The 23,084-nt window shown below is 42.8% G+C and overlaps 1 protein-coding gene across 2 annotated transcripts in view; it reads left to right on the plus strand.

Moving 5' to 3' along the window:
* The window catches only part of rb1cc1 (RB1-inducible coiled-coil 1), a 188,996-nt gene that overhangs the window by 151,205 nt on the left and 14,707 nt on the right, over positions 1 to 23,084 (plus strand). For both annotated transcript variants that reach the window (XM_041189528.1, XM_041189529.1), the window contains one exon: positions 1,068 to 1,195. In XM_041189528.1, coding sequence (XP_041045462.1) covers positions 1,068 to 1,195 — 128 coding nt within the window. The remainder of the gene's footprint in view (positions 1 to 1,067; positions 1,196 to 23,084) is intronic.

The following is a 23,084-nucleotide window of genomic DNA, read 5'->3' on the forward strand; positions in this document are numbered from 1 at the left end:
GCAAATGCTTGCACCCTGTTCAACAAAAAGGTGTGAAGCTTAGCCCAGCAACTACAGGCCAGTCAGTTGAACTTTAGTGGTGAGGAAGGTTCTGGATACAATAATTTGGGGCAAAATTAATAGTCACTTGGGAAATTGCAGGTTAATTAAGGAAAGCTAGCATGGATTTGTTAAGGTCAAATTATGTTTAACTAACTTGCTTAAGTTTTTTGATGAGGGTAACAGAGGATTGTTAATGCTGTTGATGTGGTGTGCATGGACTTCTAAAGGCATTTGATAAGATGCCATGCAACAGACCTGAGCACAGTTAGAGCTCACAGAATAATAGGGACAATAGGAACATGGTTACCAAATTAACTCAGTGACCGGAAACAAAGAATTTTGGTGAAGAGTTGTTTTTCAGACTGGAGGAAGGTTTATAGTGGAGTTCCCCAGTGAACAGTGTTAGGACTCCTCTTCCTGATATATATTAGTCACCTATACCCTGGTGTAAGAGGCAGAATTTCAAAATTTGCACATGATTTGAAACTTGGTATTATGAACTGAGAAGAATAGTGTAGAACTTCAAGAGAACATACAAGTTGGTGGAAAGAGTGGACAAGTGGCAGATGGAATTAAATACAGAGAAGTGTGAAGTGATTCATTTTGGTAGGTAGAATGCGGAGAGACAATATAAGATAAAGGGTACAATTCTAAAGTGGATGCAGGAATAGAGAGAGACCTGGGTGTAAATTTGCATGCATCATTGAAGGTGGCAGGACAGGTTGAGAGGTTAATAAAGCATACAGCATCCTAGGCCTTATCATTGGGGCATAGAGTACAAAAACAAAAGTTAAGTTCAACCCATATTAAACACTGGTCCAGCCTCAACTGGAGTATTGTATCCAGTTCTGGACGCCATACTTTAGAAAGGATGTGAAGGCATTGGAGAGTTAAATTAAGTTTTGAACTCCTGCATCCTTGTTCTTTGAACGTTTTAGGCTTACTGATATGACCAGTTTGGAATTTGAGTATGAGTTTAGTAATATTCAAATTTACTATTGATATTTTATTGTTTTCTCTTACAGTTTCCAAGTTGGTGATTTAGTGCTTATTATCTTGGATGAACGTCATGATAACTACGTTCTATTTACTGTTGGTCCAACCCTTTACTTCCTGCATTCAGAGTCATTGGGAGCATTGGATCTTAAGCCAGGTGAGCTAGTACAGTTTTGAAGAAATGTATTTATTTGTCATGCACATCGGGGAGAAAAATAATGTGACCTTTTAACTTACTGGCATTGTACAGATGTCATGTGTTCATTCTTTTATATATGAGCATAGAGGGCTTATTACTGCACTTCAGTTGTTTTCATATCACTAGCAACAGTCAACAAATGGTGTAATTGTTTACATTTTTAAGTAACATTCTATTCATGTTGTAAATACCTTGAATATGAATAATAGGAAAGACAGGTAAATAACTAAAGTGTAATTGGTACCCATATTGCAAGGTTTTCAGATTGAAGCCTTTCATTTTAACAGGTTTGCCAGCATTTCCTAATTAAGTACTCAACAGACGTTAGGTGGATGAGTATTGGGATCTTGCCCGAACACAGGTTTTTATTGAGTAATTTTCTCTACTTGCCACTAAGTAAATGATTTATCTATTGATGAAAAAAGAGACATCCTGTCAAAGCTTTTCATCTTGCCCTTATCAGGATAGATGCAAGAATGCCAAATTCAAAGGAGAGCAACAATTTAGACTGCATGAAAAAGTGTGATTTGTTCACAAGTCAAATCTGATTAGTCAAGGCATTGCCATGGAGAAAGCATCAATGAAACAATAGCAACACGAGTGATATTTTCCACCAACAAGATGCTGCTGTCAAGTCAAAAAAGAATTTCTACCTACTACACAAATAAATAATGCGGTATATGAATTTCAGTCCTGGTATGATGCCAGGGATGTAGGCCATACATCCCAGTGCTTGGTGAATCATATCAAACAGCACGTCCCTTTGGCTGCTTGCAATAGACAAAGTACTGACTGTACTCAACCAGCCTGTGCTTGCAAAACTCAGAACAAATGTCAAACATTAGATGTGATTCGGCAATAGGGTTGTTTAGTACGTCCTGTCCGAAGTATGCTAAGAATCAGGCTAACAACCAATTTAAGATTATCAATCGAGCTTGCAAATAGACTCACTCTCACTTGCTAGAAGCTACATATATTCATATGTAGGAACCTGTCCTCTGCAGATGAAACGCACATGTCCAGACGTTGCATCTCTTTTGAATTAAACAAAAGCTTGGGGGAGAGCAGATCCCTAGTGCATTCTCCATGGCAAGGCTTGACCAGAATCGATTTGCCAACCAACCAGCACTGTTTTCTTATACAGTCTTAATTGTGGCTCTCTTTGCAATGTTGGGATTTTTGCGCCTGACCTGATGAGTGCAAGGCAAAAGATTTCAACAGCTTGTCCCCTTTTTGTCAGTAATACTCAAGTTCCATACTACCACGTGACTAAATGCTTTATGCTTATTGTGACTGAAGCCTCAACAATTCATTACTGGATTATTTAAATTCACCCACCCCTCCATATATGACCACCTTTATGGGGAAGATTTTATGGAGAATAAGAGTTGGGGAGTGGGGGTGTTGGTGGGATGGTTGAGGGTTGATGGCGAACTGTCAGTGTTCACTCTCATTAACCCTCTGAAAGTGACCACAATTCCAGGATGTCAGGCATAGGCACAAGAAATAGGAGCAGGAGTATACCATACAGCCTGTTGAGCCTGCTCTATCATTCAGTATGGTCATAGCTGATCTTGGCCCCAACCCCATTTCCCTGCCCGCTCTCCAAATCCCTTTATTCGCTGAAACACCAAAAATCTGTCTATTCCAGCCTTAAATATACTCAACGATGGAGTATCCACAACACTCTGAAGTAGAGAATTTCAAAAATTTGCAACTTTTGAGTGCAGTAATTTCTCCACATCATAGCCCTAAATGATTGGCCTCTTATCCTGAGACTGTTCCGCAACCATTGGAAACAATCTCTCAGCATTTATCCTATCAAGCGCCCTTGGAATTTTATAGGTTTCAATGAGATCTCATCTCGTTCTTATAAACGCCAGAGAATATATGCTCAATTTACTTAGCCTTTCATTACAGGATAACCGCCCTTCATTCCAGGAACCAATCTAGTGAACCTTCACTGAAATGTCTACAATGCAAATATATACTTCCTTAAATGTGGAGACCAAAACTGCACACAGTACTCCAGCTGCGGTCTCACCAAAATCCTTACAACTGTAGCAAGACTTGTTCATTCTTGCACTCCAGTCCCCTCGCAATAAAGGTGAACATGCCATTTGTCTCCTTAATTGCTTGCTGTGCCGTATGCCAACTTTGTATTCCTTGTGCAAGTCTATTTGAACGTCAACACTTACAAGTTTCTCACCTTTTTAAAACATTTTCTGCTTTTCTATTCTTACGACAGAAGTGAATAACTTCACATTTCCCAACAATATACTCCATCTGCCATCTTGTTGCCCACTCAGTTAACCTGTCTGTATCTCTTTGCAGCCTCTGTGTCTCCCCACAGCTTACCTTCTCACTAAGCTTCTTATCAGCAAATTTTGATGTGTCATTCTGTGTCTCTTCATCAAAGTCATTAGATGAGATTGACTGCCCTTGACATCAAGGCGCAGCATTTGACCTAGTATGGCATCAAGGAGCCCTAGCAAAACTGGAGTCACTGGGAATCGGGGTGGGAGGGAAACTCACCGCTGGTTGAAATCATACCTAGCACAAAAGATGGTAGTGGTTGTTGGAAGTAACTCATCTCAGACTCAGGACACCACTTCAGGAGATCCTCAGGGTAGTGTCCTAGGCCCAACCATCGTCAGCTGCTTCATCAATGACCTCCCATCATAAGGTCAGAAGTGGGGATGTTCACTGGTGATTATACAATGTTCAGCACCACTCACGACGACTTGGATACTGAAGCAGTCCATGTTCAAATGTAGCAAGACCTGGAAAATATCCAGGCTTGGGCTGACAAGTGACAAGTAAAATTCGTGCCACATAGGTTCCAGGCAATGGCCATCTCCAACAAGAGAGAATCCAACCATTGCCCCTTGACATTCAGTGGCATTTACATCGCTGAAACGCCCACTATCAACATCCTGGAGGTTACCATTGACCAGAAACTGAACTGGACTTGGCATATAAATTCTGTGCCTATAAAAACAGATCAAAGGTTAGGAATCCTGCGACGGGTAACCCACTCCCTTACTCCCTAAAGCCTGTCAACCATCTACAAGGCACAAGTTAGGACTGTGATGGAATACTTTATACTTTCCTGGATAAGTGCAACTTCAATAACACTCAAGAAACACGACAACATCCAAAACAAAGCAGCCGGCTTGATTGGCACCGCAACCACAAACATTCACTCCCTAATCACCAACACACAGTCGCAGCAGTGTGCATTACCTGCAAGAGGCACAGCAGGAACTCACCAAGGCTCCTTATACTGCACCTTCCAAACCCACAACTGCTATCATCTAGGACAAGTGCAGCAGATGCATGTAAACACCACCACCTGCAAGTTTCCCTCCAAGCCACACAAAATCCTAACTTGGAAATATATTGCCATTCTTTCACTGTCACTGGAATTCCCTCACTAACTGCATTGTGGATGTACCTACACCACATGGACTGCAGCAGTTCAAGAAGGCAGCTCACCAGCACCTTCTCAAGGGCAATTAGGGTTGGGCAATAAATTCTGGCCTAGCCAGCAACACCCACATCCCATGAATTAATAAAAAAATAGACTGTAAATAGTTGACGCCCCAGCACTGACCCTTGTGGCACTCCAATTTTCATTGCCTTCTAGCTTGAAAAGCCCTGTTTATACCCACTCTCTCCTTTCTATCTGTTAACCAGTCCCTACCCATGCTAAAATGCTACCTCAACTCCAAGAGCCCTTATCTTGTCTATTAAACCTCTGTGAGGCACCTTATTGAATGCCTTTTGGAAATCGAGTTATACTAGATCTATTGTTTCCCCTTTTTGTAACCTATTAGTTATAACTTCAAAAAACTCAAATTTGTCAAACAGGATTCCCTCTCAGTAAAACCATGTTGACTTATTCTAATCATACTATGATTTTCCAAATGCATTGTTAAGACTTACTTAATAATAGATTCCAACATTTTCCCAACAGCTGATGTTAGACTATCTGGCCTGTAGTTACTGTTTTCTCTGTCTCTCCTTTCTTGAAAACTGATGTAACATTTGCCAACCTCCAATCTAGCGGGAACATTCCTGACTCTAAGGTATTTTGAAAAGCCATAGCCAACGCATCCACTATCTCTGCAGCTATCCCATTTAGAACCCTAGAGTGCAGGTCATTAGGTACCAGACTTTAGTCCCTCATGTTTCACTACTACTTTTTCTCTGCTGATAACTTCCTCACTCTTTTTAGCCCCTAGGTTATCATCTATTTCTGGCATGAAACTTACGTCTTCTACTGTGAAGACCAATACAAAATATTTGTTTGACGTCTGTTATTTCCTCATTCCCCATGATAACTTCTGTTGCCTCTGCTTCTAAGGGGCCAACATTTACTTTAGCTACTTTGTTCCTCTTTATGTACTGAAAAAGCTCTTGCAATCTATTTTTATGTTCCTAGTTAGGTTACTCTCATGTTCTATTTTTTTCCCTTTTTCTCAACTTTTTGGTGGCCCTCTGCTCATTTCTAAAACATTTCCAATTCTCAGACTTGCTACTGTTTTATGCAACATTATAAGCCTCTTCTTTTAATACAATACTGTTCTTAACTTCTTGAATGAGCCATGGATGGGTCGGTTGGGTTTTTGTTTTTTGTTGCTGAGTTTATGTTTCTCAATGGAATATATTTTTGTTGAAGATTTTGAATTATTTCTTTAAATGTTAATTTACCTCCATACCTTTAATTTACTTACCCAGTTAACCTTAGTCAATTCTCTCCTCATACCCATGTAATTGGCTTTAAATTTAACATTCTTGTTTGTGATTGGAGTATGTTACTTTCAAACTTACATGGAATTCAATGGTATTATGATCACTGTTCCCCAGACGATCTTCTACCACGACTAATTAACCCTGCTTCTTTACACAATACTAAATCTAAGACAGCTTTATCCCTGGTTGGTTCCACAACATATTGCTCCAAGAAACTGTAATGAAAATGTTCTACAAGCTCATCTTCTAGACTGCTCTTACCAATTTGTCCCAGTCTATATGAAAATTAAAGTCCCTCATAATTATTACATTGTCTTTGTTACAACCTCCAATAATGCCTTATTTAATGCTCTGCCCAAGGGTATAACTATTGTTAGGGGGCCTATAAACTACTCCCACCAGTGTTTTCTGACTCTTCGCATTCCTGGCTTTCCTCCATATTGATTTTGCTTCATGATCTCCAGAGGCCCAGTCCTTCCTCACTAATGCCCTTATGTCATCTTTTATTATCAGGGCTACCCCTCCTTCCCTATTCTGTCGGTTTCTCCTAAATATTGTGTCCCCGGAATATTTATTTTCTTGATCACCTTGTAACCATGCCTCAGTAATGGTAATTAAATCTAAATCCTTTATTGCATGGGAGAAGTTGGCATAGTGGTAATGTCAATGGACTCATAATCCAGAGGCCCAGGTTTATACTCTGGGGATATGGGTTCAAATCCATATTTTTTTTAATAAATCTGGAATATAAAGCTAGTCTCAGTAATTGTGACCACGACAACTATCATCAATTGCCATAAAAACCCACCTGATTCAGTAATGTCCTTCAGGGAAGGAAATCTCCCACCCTTACCTAGTCTGGCCTAAAGCCTGACCCACAGCAATGTGGTTGACTCTGAAATGGCCCATCAAGCCACTCAATTTCAAGGATTATTACATGCTGTCTCGTCAGCAACACCCACATTCCATGAATGAATAAAAAAGAACTTGCACCACTAATTCATCCCATGAATTAATAAAAAAGAACTTGCACCACTGGTTCGTCTGTCTTATTGTGAACACTGTCAAATAAAGAACCTTTAATTTCATTTTTTATTACTTCAAATACCCTTCCTAACCCATTCTGTCTGTCTTTATTGTATCTGCTATACTGTCCTGATGCCTCGGCTTTTCTCATTAGGTTTCTAAATCACCCGAGCCCTCCGCTGCAATCCACTCGCGTTAGTTTAAACTCCTATCCTAGTTATACGATTGACCAGGATACTGGTGCCAGCCTGGTTTGAGTGGAGCCCATCCCAATGGAATAGCTCACTCTTCCCAGAAACCTATTGTCAGTGCCCCACAAATCAAAACCCCTTCTCCCCGCACCACTCTTTGAACCACACGTTCAATCTGCTTGTCCCAATGCCAGTTTGCCCATGGCTCAGGTAATTATCTCTGGATTGTTATCTTTGATGTTCTACATTTTAATTTGGTCCCTAGCTCCCCAAATTCTCTTCGGTTGAACCAGGAATGATGCTCTGCTATATTGTTGATTCCCATATAGACCCCAACAACTGGATCCTCCTGCTCCTGCTCCAAATTCCTCTCCCGCCATGAGATGTCCTTAACCCTGGCACTGGATGGACAACACAACCTTCAGAGCTCCTGGTCGCAGCTGCAGAGAACAGTATCTATCCCCTGACTATACAGTCTCCTATCAGTACCACATTCCTCTTCGCTGCACCCATTTGAATGGCATCCTTTGCTCTGGTGCCATAGTTAGTCTGCTCATCTACCTTGCAGTCCTTCTCATCCGCACAGGTAGCAAGCACCTCATATATGTTGGACAAAGTCAGGGGCTGAGGCTCTTCCATCACTACTTGCTGGTTCTCCGACCTGCCTGACTTGCAGTCCCACCCTCCTGTCCCTGACCATTGGCCTACTCTAAAATTCTGCCTAACCTAAGGGGTATGACTGCCTCCTGGAACTAAATATCCAGGTAACTCTCTCACTCCTTGATGCCCTGCAATGCCCACAACTCAGACTCCAGCTCAACAACTCTCAGCCAAAGTTGCCCAACCCGAGGACACTTTCTGCAGATATGGTTGTCCAGGTTTGCAGTGCTTCCACCGATTCCCACATGTTGCAGTCACAGTACACCACCATCCCATGTGTATGTCCCAATCTTTAATTTGTTCTATTTTCAAAGAAAAAGTGATTGTGTTTTAATGTTTTTAAATTCCTGTTTGGGGATCTTTGAAAATCAGTTATTATGGCACAGAAAAAGTTCTTCATACCTAGAGCTATTCTGGTGAATCTCCTCTACACCCTCTCCAGGACCTTCACATCCTTCCTAAATTGTAGTGACCAAAACGGGTTGCAGCACTATAGTTGTGGCCTAACCAGAGCTTACAGAGGTTCAGCATAACTTATCTGCTTTTGTACTCGTGCCTCTGTTTATAAAGCCCAAGATCACACATGATTTGCTAACTACTCTCTCAATATATATCCGACCACCTTCAAAGATGTATGCACATGAACCCTGAGGCCGCTCCATCCCTGCAAACTCTTTAAAACTGTATCAGCAAGTCTACATTGTCTCTCCCTATCCCTTTTGCCAAAATACATCACCTCATCTCCATTAAATTCCATCTGCCGCTTGTCTTCCCATTCTGCTAGCCTATGTCCTGTTGCAGTTGATTGATAGCACCCTCACCATCACAAGTCCAAGTTTTGTATCACTCACAAATTGAAATTTTAACCCGTCTTCTAATATCCAAGTCATTAATACATATTAAAAAGCAGTGGTCCCAGCTGGGTTATCGTCTGCCATGCTGCAGTCTGTAAAACAATTATTTACCATGACCAAAATTAAAGGAAAATACCGCGAATGCTGGAAATCTGAAATAAAAACAAAGTGCTGGAAATACTCAGCAGGTCTGGCAACATCTGTGGAGAGAGAAACAGAATTGACATCGAGGTGAATATGACTTCTTTAAGAACAAATGCTGTCAGACCTGCTGAGTATTTCCAGCACTTTATTTTTATTTACCATGACTGGCTGTTTTCTGTCCTTAAGCCAATTTTTTATCCAAGCTGACACCAACTCTCCTATTGAGTATCAATTTTGTTAATACTTTGTCAAATGCTTTCTTAAAATCCACTACATTCCCTTCATCAATGTTCTCTGTTACTTCATCAAAAAATTTGATTAGATTAGTCAAACACAATACTGGCTTTCCTTAATTAACTCAAACCTCTCCAAGTGCCTTTAATGTAGTTACTGTGGATGTCCTTGCACCCTTTCTTGAACATGGGTGTCAGATAGCCACTGTCCAAGCCTGTGGCACCTCCCCCATACCTAGGGGAGATTAGAAGATTATGGTAAGGCCTTACACACTCTCCACTCCCACTTCCTTTAGCAACCTGGGTTGCAAGCTGTCCAGACCAGAAGACTTACCCAGCCTAAGCACATCCAGTCTTTCCAGTTCATCCTTCCTCTCAGTTTTCACGCCATCCATTGCCTCTACCATCTCTGCTTCTACCAATATTTTATCAGCAGCCTTTTCCTTAGTAAAGACTGATAGAAAGTACTCAAGCATTCTAGCCTTGATCTGTGCCTCTAAGCATATATCTTTGTCACCAGTTAGCTTCACCTCGTCTGTTACTATCCGCTCCCGAATTACATGTCAGTAGAAGATTTTTGGGTTATCATATATTAACTGCCATTCTGTTCTTATTCTGTGTTTACCAGTCTTATTTCCCTCTTCACTTTTCTTATTGTACTCACACTTATTGTATTTGTCATGGTTTTCGTTGTAGAATTCATCTAACATGCATAATACATCTTTTTTTGTTTTACCATATTCTCCATCTGCCTTGTCATCCAAGGAGCCCTGGCTTTGGTTCTCTTGCTTCTCCCTCCTTGTTGGAATGTATCTAGACTGTACCCAGAACAGTTCTTCCTTATAGATCACCCATTGTTCCATTATGCTGTCTTGTCCCATTGAGAATAGCCCTCTTCCAATTTGGAAGTTTATTTTAGATTGTTCTTTGCTTTTCATCATCACTAAACCTTATGATGATCACTCTTACCCAAGTCTTCTTCCACAGGCACTTGATCCACTTGGCCCACCTCATGGCGCAGCACCAGATCCAGCAATGCCTCCTTCCTAGTTGAACTCGGAACAGTCTGTCTGGACTTTCTAGCTCCTAAACGTTTGACTGTAGAACTGGTCTAGGAAATTCTCAAACACATTTCAGAAATTTATCCCCTTCCATTCCCTTTACTCTAATATTATCCCAACTGATATTTGGGCAATTAAAGTGTCCCAATATCACCTCCACTCTAGTCCTTGCACATCTGATTTCCCTACAGATTTACTTCTCTCTTTTCCACTATTTGGAGGCCAATCGAATATCCTCAGTAGCATGATCATACCCACTTTGTTTCTCAACTCTAACCAAATGGATTCTCGCTGTGCCATCTTAAGGATATCCTCTCTTTCTAACATTACAATGTCTTCCCTAATAGTACTGCCACCTCACCTGTTTTCCTCTCCCTATCTTTTCTGAACACTTTGTATCTGTGAAGATTAAGCTCCTGGTCCTCTCCATTTTTAAGTCACTTTTCCATTATTACTGCTAAGCTATATTCCCACCTGCAAGTTTACACTTGTAGCACCACCAACCTTATTCACCACGCTTTGCTGCATACCTGCGTGCATTCTAAACCTCTCTTTGTATTCCTTGCAGTCCTCCTTAGTCTGCTCCTATCTAATATGGTGTTACTTCCTCCTTTAGTACCACCCAGCACTTGCTCCTTTTTGCACCTTATTCCTCTTTACTTTTGTATGCTGGTGCCCACCCCCCTGTCAATTTAGTTTAAATCCTCCATAGCTACACTGATAAATCTCCCTGCAGAGACACTGGTTCCAGTCCTGCTGAGGTGCATCCGTCCCTCTTCAAGAGGTATATTCTATGCCACAACTGGTCCCAACGTCACAAGAATCTGAAGCACTCCCTCCTGCACATTTTCAAGCCGCACATTGATCCTCACTACCTTCTCATTTCTAATCTCCCTGGCATTTGGCAGTAGAAGTAATCCAGAGATTGCATTTGAGGCCCTACTTATTAACTTCCTTTCTAGCTCCTAAACGTTTGACTGTAGAACCTCAATACCTACCCTCTCAGTCAACTCCTGACTTACTCCTTGCCCCCTGAAGAACATCCTGCACATTTTGTGATTTTCTTTACTCTGGCACCAGGGATCCAGCACACCAAGCTGGACCACAATAACAGTTACAGAAATTCCTGTCTGTCCCCGGAATCTCCGAAACAGCTGCATTTCTATACTGCCACCCCGCTCTCCTCCACCCATGTGCCTGGACTGCACACCTTCAAGATGGCATCATTCCCAAAAGTTTCCAGCACTAAGTTTGAGAGTAGCATATAACCATAAGATTCCAGCACTTCCTGTCCCTTCCTACATTTCTGGAAAGCCACCCATCTGTTAACTTAAACACATTCTGCCTATGGGATGGCCACTTCCTGGAAACTCTGATACTTTGCAGTGACTCCAGCTGCTCCTCAAGCTTGAAAACGTCGAGACGCTTCTCATGCATGTTGTCCAAGACAATGACTTGTCCTAAAGTCCTCACGTGGCATAGTAATTGCAAGCAACAGGTCTCAGCTGCCCATGTTAAAGTTAAAATTAAATGCTAAATGCATCTGGGGAGAAGGCAGGGGAATGACACTGCTGATTCGGAGAGCCGGCACAGACATGGTGAGCCAAGTGGCCTCCATCTGCACTGTAACAATTTTGTGATTCTGGATATTGAAAAATTTAATGAGAAGAGCAGAAATAACAAAGGGCAACATTGAAAAGAAAGGCTCATACTTATATAGTGTTTCTCATGACCACTGGATATCTCAAAGCACTTTACAGCCAATTAATTATTTTTTGAAGTGTAGTTATTGTTGTAGATAGAAAACACAATAACTAATTTGCACACAAACTCCCACAAACAGCAATGTCATAATGACCAGATGATCTGCTTTTGTGCTGTTGATTGAGGGATAAGTATTGGCCAGGACACCATGGTTAACTCCCTTGCTCTTGTTCGATATCGTGGCATGGTACCTTTTATATCTACACGATTACTGCACTAGCCTTGATTTTCTGCTCTAATCCTGGAGAGGAACATGAACCTCCAACCTTCTGACGCACAAGACAAGAGTGCTACCTACTGAGCCTCAGTGCAAAAAATTTGAGCTGCACCTTTTTGTTGATCGAACATTTGGTCATCTGTCCTAGGAACATAAGACTTAAGAGGAATAGGCCATTCGGATTTTCGAGCCTACTCTGTCAGTTGATAAGACTGATCTGATTGTGGTCTCAACTCCACCTTCCTACCTGCCCCCCAAAATCTTTGCCTCCCTTGCCTACCAAAAACCAGTCTAGCCCAGCCTTGAATAATTTCAATGACCAGCCTCCATAACGACCCTCAGAAAAAAAAATCTCCTCCGTCTTAAAAAGGAGACCGCTTATGTTCCCTAGTTTTAGTCTCTCCCCCAAGAGGAAACACCCACCCGCTATCCACCCCATTAAGTCCCCTCAGGATTTTACATCTTTCAATAAGATCACCTCTCATTCTTCTAAATTCCAATGGGTATAGGCCTAACCTATTCAAAATCTTTCTTCATAAGATAAGCCCTTCATCCAAGGAATGAATTGAATGAACCTTCTCTGAACTGCTTCTGATGCAATTAGATCAGTTTTCAAATAAGGAGACAAGAAACTGTACACAATACTCCAAATCTGGTCTCACCAAGGCCCTGTGCAGCTGCAGAAAAACTCCCCTACTTTTATATTCCATTCCCCTTCAATAAACGTTGACACTCCATTTGCCTTCTTAATCATTTGCTATATCTGCGTACTACCTCTTTGTGATTCATGTGCCAGGACACCCAGATTCCTCTGTACTGCTGAGCTCTGCAATCTCTCTCCATTTAAATAGTATACTACATTTCTATTGTTCCTGCCAAAGTGGACAAGTTCATATTTTCCCACATTATACTCTATCTTCCAGATTTTTGTCCAGTCACTTAACCTATCTACATCCATTTGTAGACTCTGCCTCCTCATGGCAGCTTACTATCCTGCCTATCTTGGTGTCATCTGCAAATTTAGCAGCCATACGTTCGGTCTCTTCATTCAAAGCATTCATATAGATTGTAAATAATTGAGATGCCAAAACTATGATGCCTGTGGCACACCAGTTACAGCCTGCCAACCCGAAAAATACCTATTTATCCCTATTCTCTGTTTCCTGTTAGCTAACCAATTTTTTATCTATGCTAATATGTTACCCTCTACACCATGAACTCTTATTTTGTGTAGGAACCTTTGATGTGGCATTTTATCAAATGCTTTTTGGAAATCTGTATTTTCACCACCACTACAGATTCCCCTTTACCCACTTTGCCTGTTACTTCCTCAAAGAACCCTTTTAATAAGAAGTTAGGGAAGGTGGTGTTGTCACTGGATGACTAATCCAGAGATCCAGGATAATGCTCTGGGGACATGGATTCGAATCCCACCATGGGAGATGGTGAAATTTGAATTCAATAAAAATCTGTTACTAAACTATTGTTGATTGTCGTAAAAACCCACCTAATTCAATAATGTCCTTTAGGGAAGGAAATCTGCTGTTTTTAGTTGGCCTGACTCCAGATCCACAGCAATGTGGTTGACTCTTAAATGCCCTCTGAAATGGCTGAGCTAGCCACTCAGTCATAGCAAAAGCAGCTAGAAAAAGGAATGAAACTGGACAAACCACCAGGCATCAACCTAGGCACCTGAAATGACACCAGCAAAGTCAGCCCTGTCAGCCCTGCAAAGTTGCGCTTACTAACATCTGGGGGCTAGTGCCAAAATTGGAAGATTCTCAGACTAGTCAAGCAATAGCTTGACATAGTCATACTCACGGAATCATACCTAGACACTACCATCACCATTCCTGGGTATCTCTTATCCTACTGGAAGGACAGACCCACTAGAGGTGATGGCACAGTGGTTTACAGTCAGGAGGAAGTTGCGTTGGGAGACCTCAGCATCGACTCCAGATCCTATGAAGTCTCATGGCATCAGGTCAAACATGGGCAAGGAAAACTCCCACTGATTACCAAGTTGCCCCCCCCACTCCCCCAGCTTACGAATAAGTACTCCTTCATGTTGAACACCACTTGGAGGAAGCACTGGATGGCAAGGCTGCAGAACGTACTCTGGGTGGGAGACTTCAATGACCATCACCAAGAGTGGCTCGGTAATAGCACCACAGACCGAGCTGGTTGAGTCTTCAAGGACTTAGTTGCTAGAATGGGTCTGCAGCAGATGGTGAGGGAACCAGCAAGAAGGAAAAACGCACTTGACCTCATCCTCCCCATCCTGCCTGCCACAGATGCATCTGTCCATGACAGTATTGGTAGGAGTGACCACAGCACAATCCTTTTGGACACACAGTCCCATCTTCACATTGAGGATACCCTCCATTGTGCTGTGTGACACTACCACCATGCCAAATGAGATAGATTTCGAACAGGTCTAGCAACTCAAGACTAGGCAAACATGAGCCACTGTGGGCCATCAGCAGCAGAATTGTACTCACCCACAATCTGTAACCTCTTGGTATGGCATATCCCTTACTCTATCATTACCAACCAGCGAGGAGATCAACCCTGGTTCAATGAAGAGTGCAGGAGGGCATGCTAGGAGCAGCACCAGGCATAGCTAAAAATGAAGTGTCAACCTGGTGAAACTACAACATAGGATGACTTATGTACCAAAAGCATAAGCAACAAGTGATAGACAGGGCTAAGCGATCCCACAATCGACAGATCAGATCCAACGTCTGCAGTCCTACCACATCCAGTTGTGAATGATGGTGGATGGTTAAAAAGTTCACTGGAGGAGGAAACTCCACAAATATTCCCATCCTCAGTGATGGGGGAGCCCAGTGCAAAAGATAAGGCTGAAGCATTTGCAAGAATCTTCAGTGAGAAGTGCTGAGTGGATGATCCATCTCTGCCTCCTCCGGAGATCCCTAGCATCACAGATGCCGGACTTCAGCTAATCCGATTTACTCCATGTGATATCAAGAAACAGCTGAATGCACTGGATACTGCAAAGTCTGTGGGCCCTGACAATAGTACTGAAGACTTGTGATCCAGAACTTGCTGTGTCCCTAGCCAAGCTGCTCCAGTACAGCTACAGCACTGGCATCTACCTGGCAATGTGGAAAGTTGCCCAGGTATTTCCTGTACACAAAAAGCAGGGCAAATTCAACCTGGCCAGTTACCGTCCTATCAGTCTACTCCTCGATCATCAGTAAAATGATGGAAGGGGTCATCAACAGTGCCATTAAGCAGCATTTGCTTAGCAATGACCTGAGTTTGGGTTCCCCCAGGGCCACTCAGCTCCTGATCTCATTACAGCCTTGATTAAAACATGGATTAAAGAGCTGAACTCCCAAGGTGAGGTGAGAGTGACTGCCCTTGACAGCAAAGCAGCATTTGACCAAGTGTGGCATCTAGGAGCCCTAACAAAACTGGGGTCAGTGGGAATCAAGGGAAAACTCTCCGTTGGTTGGAGTCATACCTGGCACAAAGGAAGATAGGTGTGGTTGTTGGTGGCCAATCATCTCAGTTGCAGGACATCACTGTAGGAGTTCCTCAGGGCAGTGTCCTTGGCCTAACCATCTTCAGCTGCATCATCAATGACCTCGCTTCCGCTATAAGGTCAGAAGTGAGGATGGTCGCTGATGATTGTGCAATTTTCACCATTTGCGACTCCTCAGATACTGAAGCAGTACATGCCTAAATGCAACAAGACCTGGACAATATCCAAGCAAGTAACATTCATGCCACACAAGTGCCAAGCAATGACAATCTCCAACAAGAGAGAATCTAACCATTGCCCCTTGTTGTTCAGTGGTATTACCACCTCTGCATCCCCCACTACTAACGACTTGGAGGTTGCCATTGACCAGAAACTGAACTGGACTAGCCGCATAAATACTGTGACTACAAGAGGAGGTCAGAGGCCAGGAATCCTGTGTCGAGTAACTCACCTCCTGACTCCCCAAAATCTGTCCACCATCCACAAGGCACATGTCAGGAGTGTGATGGAAAATTCTCCACTTGCCTGGATGAGTGCAGCTCCAACAACACTTGAAGCTCAACAACATCCAGGACAAAGCAGCCCATCTGATTGAACCCCCATCCACACACTTCACTCACTGCAGCACAGATGCACAGTGGCAGCAGTATGTACCACCTACAAGATGCATCGCAGGAACTCACCAAGTCTCCTTAGTCAGCACCTACCACTACCATCTAAAAGGACAAGAGCAGCAGACAGATGAGAACACCACCACCTGGAAGTTCCCCTCCAAGCCACTCACTATCCTGACTTGAAATATATTGCCGTTCCTTCACTGTCACTGAGTCAAAATCCTAGAAATCCCTCCTAACAGCACTGTAGATGGACTTGAGCCACATGGACTGCAACAGTTCAAGAAGACAGCTTATCACCACCACCCCGAAGGCAATTAGGGATGGGCAATAAATGCTGTCTAGCCAGCAATGACAATGCCCCATAAATGTTTTTTTAAAAATCTTAAAGCAACAATACTGCTGCCTAAATGGCTCTAAAGGAACCCTGCAGTACTTGACTAAGAATGTTGCGAAATTTGTCAAGGTAAGCTACATATTGCACAACCTTACCATCATGGAAAAGCCCTTCCAACTAACTATCAGGCAAGAGCTGAGGAGGAGGAGCAGGAGACAGAAAAGGAATGGAAGCTGTAACCTAAAAATCTCCTGTCTAGTCTGTGCATGACAAACTATTTCAGTGGCGATAACCATGAATCCCCATTCATCAGCAGTCCCATACTCCTTGCCTTACATCTGTCACTGACTATCACATCATCTTTTGACTAAAAGGCAAAAATAAAAGCCAACACAAAATACACATTTGAATGCAAGTTTATAAATGAAATTATGACATGTTGCATACAAAAATAAGCTGATTACCCTTAACGAACCCTCAGTGCCAGTCTTGCCTCTGTACATTTATTTGCCCTAGGTGAACCCGGCAACTTACCTGTTGAAAGACTACTGATTTACAATGGAGGACACTAGATGGTCTTCGAGAATGACCTTGAGCAGCTCTGTGTCTAGAAGACCCAGCTTCAGACTGCATGGACAGTAGCAGTCTGGGTTGGCTGACAGGCACAGCAAAGGCATTGGCAAACTGACCAGAATGGGAGGACAAATGCTGTCGCCCAGAGAGAAGGCAGCAAGTTTATGCTGGATGGAGTCACTGCAACTCAGCCAGCAATCCTAATAATCTGTTGGAGAAGAGATTGTTGAACTGCTATGAAACCCTGAAGCCTCTGAGCATTGGTATCAGGATCATAGTGCTAATGCTGCCCAAATGTTGTGGCTGCTCCTTGTGCTATAATGGAAGCTGGTCATCAGATGCTCCGTGGTGGTGCTTCTACAACAAGCCATACAATTCATATGGAGAAGAGTGGGCTCTAAATTCTACGCAACGCTCTGTGCCAAGTTGGTGCTGGACTTCTTGCTCCTTTACCTTGTACGCAGACTTTCTGGCAGGCTTCCCAATGCACAAAGCATTTTAGCCTGCATGCCTTTGTTCTGTAGCTGATCCATTGAAATCGTCATTTGAGTTCTCTGCAGCAGGACCAATGTGCGAATATGCCGTCTTTCCCCCCACCCCCTCCCTGGCTTGGCTGCATCACATTTGTGCATATTGTCTTGCCATGTTCAAATCCTGCCTCTGAGTTGAGAGGGTTGTCCTATGATGAGAAGCAAAGTAAATTGTGCCATATTCTCTGGAGTTAAGAATGAGAGACAGTCTCATTGAAATGTGCAAGATTCTGAAGGGGCTTGATGGAGTGGACACTGAGAGATTGTTTCGGCTGGTTGGGGAATCTAAAACATGACGGTACCATCTCAGGATAAGGGGCCGATCATTTAGGACTGAGATAAAGAGAACTTGCTTCACCGGGTTGTGAATCTTCAGAATTCTGTACCCCAGAGCGTTGTGGATGCTCCATTGAATATATTTAAGGCTGGGATGGACAGATTTTTGGTGCTTTGGGGAATCAACAGATATGGGGAGTGGGCAAGGAAATCGGGTTAAAACCAATGATCAGCCATGATCGTATTGAATGGCGGAGCAGGCCGGATGGGTCATGTGGTTTACTCCTGTTATTTCTTGTGTTCCTGTGTTCTGCAGAGCATATTGTTATGATCCTTGGCCAGACTCCCAAGTTGTTGGCAGGATCCAGTTAGGTGATAACATTTTTATTTAAAATACGTAAAGTTTGAGATTCAAGAAACTTGCTAATATATTAAAGTCACATGATTCCATGAGTTTTGAACAAACAAAAACAAACTTTATTATACAAAGTCAGAAAGATAAAACAATTTACAATATCTACTCTTAACATTCAGGTTAAGTATGAAGTATGTGTGAATTAACAAGCCAATGGTTGTCGACAAAGATACATGGATTTTGCAACAAGTGCCCAAGCGTTAGTAACATTGAACCAACCAATCTCACTGAAACTCCATCTCTTTCATAAGGGTTTCCAGTCTTCACCTTCAAAAATCTCGCCTTGGAATTCTCTCCAAAAGCCACTCCAATTCAGGCAGCTTCAGCAACGGCTCACCTCACAGGGTTTCAACCTCGTCTCCAAAGATTCTGTGCCCCTGGATTCCTGAGTGTACACAAACATCAACCTACAAGCACAGTTTCAGCTCTTTGGCTATGCCAAGCGGAACACTACTACCCCAAAGGGGTACCTTTGCCCCAACAGCCCGCAGAAATTACCAGGGCTTCTCTTGGGCTCTCTTTACTTAAAGTCCGCTGCCGGCAGTCCTTTCTCTAATTTGGAGCCGGTTTCTCTGCTCCTCTCTTTTTCCTCAACTTAATTGGGAAGCATTCCTGTCCCCTGTCTTTGTCCGTTACCTGGGACTTCCTGTTGGGACCTCTCCCTGCCCCCCTGTTCCTTCTCCCCTGTCTGGGACCTCTCCCTGTTCCCCTCCCTGAGTTGCTTGCTGGCTATGGCACTCTGCACGCAGTCCCCTGACCTGGGTGTTTTTGGTGCCCTCTTTTTTACTTTATACATAAGCATGTGGGGCCTGTCCTAGGCCCAGAGCGCACACACATGCAGAACTACGCATGTGCTGCCCTCTCCCAGCCTGCAATTGTGTGAGCAGTCTGAAGACTTTTGGGATTTGGAGTTCCCGACTTCTGCACTCCACATTAAGGTAAGTTTGTATTTCATAACAGTATTCATTGGGAAGCAGCAATTTACCTGAAGAGTTGCATCTTACCAGAAAACCGTATTACTCCCTGTATAGCAAAGAACAAATATTCTAACTGAAGAGTTATATTTTGAAGTTGTAGACTCTTGTTTCAAAATGATGTCTTTATTCAAAATCAATAATTATGGTATTTGGAATCACCCTATCAATTCAGATCTACTGCCAGAAGTAACTGTTGTTGCTTGTATTTCACATTTGAACAAAAGAGAGTTATATGCCAAAGTAATTTATATAGTTTTAATCTGTTCCAGTGCACTTTTTAGTTTAAGTATTAAATCCCTGTTTGTATTGGACTAAGGATGGATTGTCTAAACCGCTTTCAGTTCCTTTGAAATTAGATTAGTTATAGCAGATAACACAGAAAAAAAGAATCCCCTGTTATCATTTCCAGAATTTGAGAAGAAAATAGTCTGAACACAGCTGCAACATAGGCGTCTGCTCGGCAATGTAGAAAATTGCCTAGGCACGTCCTGTCCACAGAAAGCCAGGCAAATCCAATACAGCCAATTACCATCCCATCAATCTATGCTCATTTATCAGCAAAGTGATTAGAAAATGTCACTAACAGTGTCACCAAGTACACTATCAGGTGACAGTTACTCAGCAATAACCTGCTCACTGATGCTCAGTTTGAATTCCGCCTGGGCAACTCTGCTCTTGACCTCATTACAGGCTTGTTCCAAGCATGGGCAAAGAAGAACTGAATTCCCGGTGTGAAGTGAGAGTGACAGCCCTTGCCATCAAGGAAGTATTTGGCTTAGTGTGGCATTAAGGAGCCATAGCAAAATTGAAATCATTGGGAATTGGGAAAAACACCCTACTAATTGGAGTCATACCTAGCACAAATGAAGATGGTTGTTGTTATAGGATGCCAGTCATCTCAACCACAGGACACTGATGCAGGAGTTCCTCAGGATAGTATCCTAAAGCAATCATCTTCAGCTACTTGATGACATTCCTTCCATTATAAGGCCAGAAGTGGGGATGCTTGGTGATGATTGCACAATGTTCAGTACCATTCATGATTCCTCGGATACTGAAGCAGCCTGCCCCCTTTCCAGCAAGACCTTGGCAACAGCCAGGCATAGATTGATGTGAGGCAAGTGATGCATGTGCCACCCAAGTGTCAAGTATTGATATCTCCTAAAACAGAAAGCCTAACCATCTCCCCTTGGCTCACTATCATCAAATCCTCCAGCATCAACATCCTGGGGTTACCATTGACCAGAAACTTAACTGGACCAGCCATATAAATACTGTGTCTCTAAGAACAGGTCAGAGCTGGGAATTCTGCAGCGAGTAACTCACCTCCTGACTCCCCAAAGCCTGTCCTCCATCTACAAGACACACTGCAGAGCTCACCAAATCTCCTTCAATTGCATCTTCCAAACCAGCAACCTCCACTGGTATAAAAACAAAAAACTGCGGATGCTGGAAATCCAAAACAAAAACAATTACCTGGAAAAACTCAGCAGGTCTGGCAGCATCGGCGGAGAAGAAAAGAGTTGACGTTTCGAGTCCTCATGTCCCTTCAACAGAACTGATTTTTCTTTACAAGGAGAGGGGTGAGATATAAGCTGGTTTAAGGTGGGGGTTGGTGGGGGGGGAGAAGTGGAGGGGGGGTGTTATTGTAGGGACAAGCAAGCAGTGATAGGAGCAGATCATCAAAAGATGTCACAGACAAAAGAACAAAAGAACACAGAGGTGTTGAAGTTGGTGATATTATCTAAACGAATGTGCTAATTAAGAATGGATGGTAGGGCACTCAAGGTATAGCTCTAGTGGGGTTGGGGGGGGGCACATAAAATAATGGAAATAGGTGGGACAAGAAAAATCTATATAAATTATTGGAAAAAAAAACAAAAGGAAGGGGGAAGAAACAGAAAGGGGATGGAGGAGGGAGCTCAAGATCTAAAATTGTTGAACTCAATATTCAGTCCGGAAGGCTGTAAAGTGCCTAGTCGGAAGATGAGGTGCTGTTCCTCCAGTTTGTGTTGGGCTTCACTGGAACAATGCAGCAAGCCAAGGACAGACATGTGGGCAAGAGAGCAGGGTGGAGTGTTAAAATGGCAAGCGACAGGGAGGTCTGGTCATTCTTGCGGACAGACCGTAGGTGTTCTGCAAAACGGTCGCCCAGTTAACATTTGGTCTCTCCAATGTAGAGGAGACCGCATTGGGAGCAACGAATACAGTAGACTAAGTTGGGGGAAATGCAAGTGAAATGCTGCTTCACTTGAAAGGAGTGTTTGGGCCCTTGGACGGTGAGGAGAGAGGAAGTGAAGGGGCAGGTGTTACATCTTTTGCGTGGGCATGGGGAGGTGCCATAGATGGGGGTTGAGGAGTAAGGGGTGATGGAGGAGTGGACCATTATGTCCCGGAGGGAACGATCCCTACGGAATGCCGATAGGGGGGGTGAAGGCAAGATGTGTTTGGTGGTGGCATCATGCTGGAAATGGCGGAGGATGATCCTTTGAATGTGGAGGCTGGTGGGGTGATAAGTGAGGACAAGGGGGACTCTATCATGTTTTTGGGAGGGAGGAGAAGGCGTGAGGGCGGATGCGCAGGAGATGGGCCGGACACGGTTGAGGGCCCTGTCAACGACCGTGGGTGGAAAATAGCCCTACAGGATACCATAAAGAATTAACGTTTACAAAAATATATTTTGAATTGTTTTATACTGCAGTGGGAATCTCTGATGTGATTGTATCCAGGGGTTGCCAGTGACAATTCATTAAGGAGTTATACAGTTGTTCACTTTGTTCCATGAATTGTTTGTTAACTTCATCAATATCTAACTTTGAATCTGAATCTTCCAAAGGCTCCTCGTCAGTTTCTCCAGTAATTGTGGAATTTTGCTGAAATTCACACTGTTGCGTCATTTCTGTGATTAGGGAAGAGGTTATTGCTGGTGCCTCAGTGGCGCCATACTGCAGGTACCCATAACTGTAGCTGGTATAGGGATCATACCCCCACTAAGAGTAATATTGTTAATAATGTTGATAGTACTGTGTATAATTGTATGTGGTAGTTGTTTGGTATTCTGCTTTGGTCTTTGCACTGAAATTGAAGAGCAGAAAGTAGTCAGTTGAACCAAATTTAAAAAGTAGGACCAAGTGTATTAAGTTAGTGAAAGAACAGCTGATTTCTGACAATCCCACTCTCGCTGCGATGCTAAAGAAAATGATCTATTCTAGCCATCAATTGTGATTCCTTGGAGATTTTAAGTTGGGCTTAAGCAAAGGAGCTTGTGAGGAAACTTGAGTGTAACTTCGCCTTTGCAAAGCTGTTGCAGTGTCCAGTCCATTCTGGACACATTTTGACAATTGCTCTCCTGGCAAGAAACTCCATAGCCTCTTGAGATCAGTTGGGAAGTAATTTGATACATGAGTTATTGTGCAGCTGTTAACTTGTATTGCGAAATGAGTCCCAACATAAATTAGTTTAGTTTGGGATTGTATGATAGGTAACATATATATGCAGCTGTGACACTCTGAGATCCAATGGAAAACATTATTTGTAATTTCCGTGCTTGCTTGAATATAAATTTATCTGCAAAGCCATAGGACAAGCATTATCCTTAAAATAAAAGTAGCACCTTTTCAGACAAATATTGGGTCCCCTGTTTCATATCAAATATTATTCTCCTGTAAAAAGTCATTGAAAACCTTTTATGGTACTTTTTTTTTAA

This window comes from Carcharodon carcharias, chromosome 6 (assembly GCF_017639515.1).
Source record: "Carcharodon carcharias isolate sCarCar2 chromosome 6, sCarCar2.pri, whole genome shotgun sequence".
Lineage (NCBI taxonomy): Eukaryota > Metazoa > Chordata > Chondrichthyes > Lamniformes > Lamnidae > Carcharodon > Carcharodon carcharias.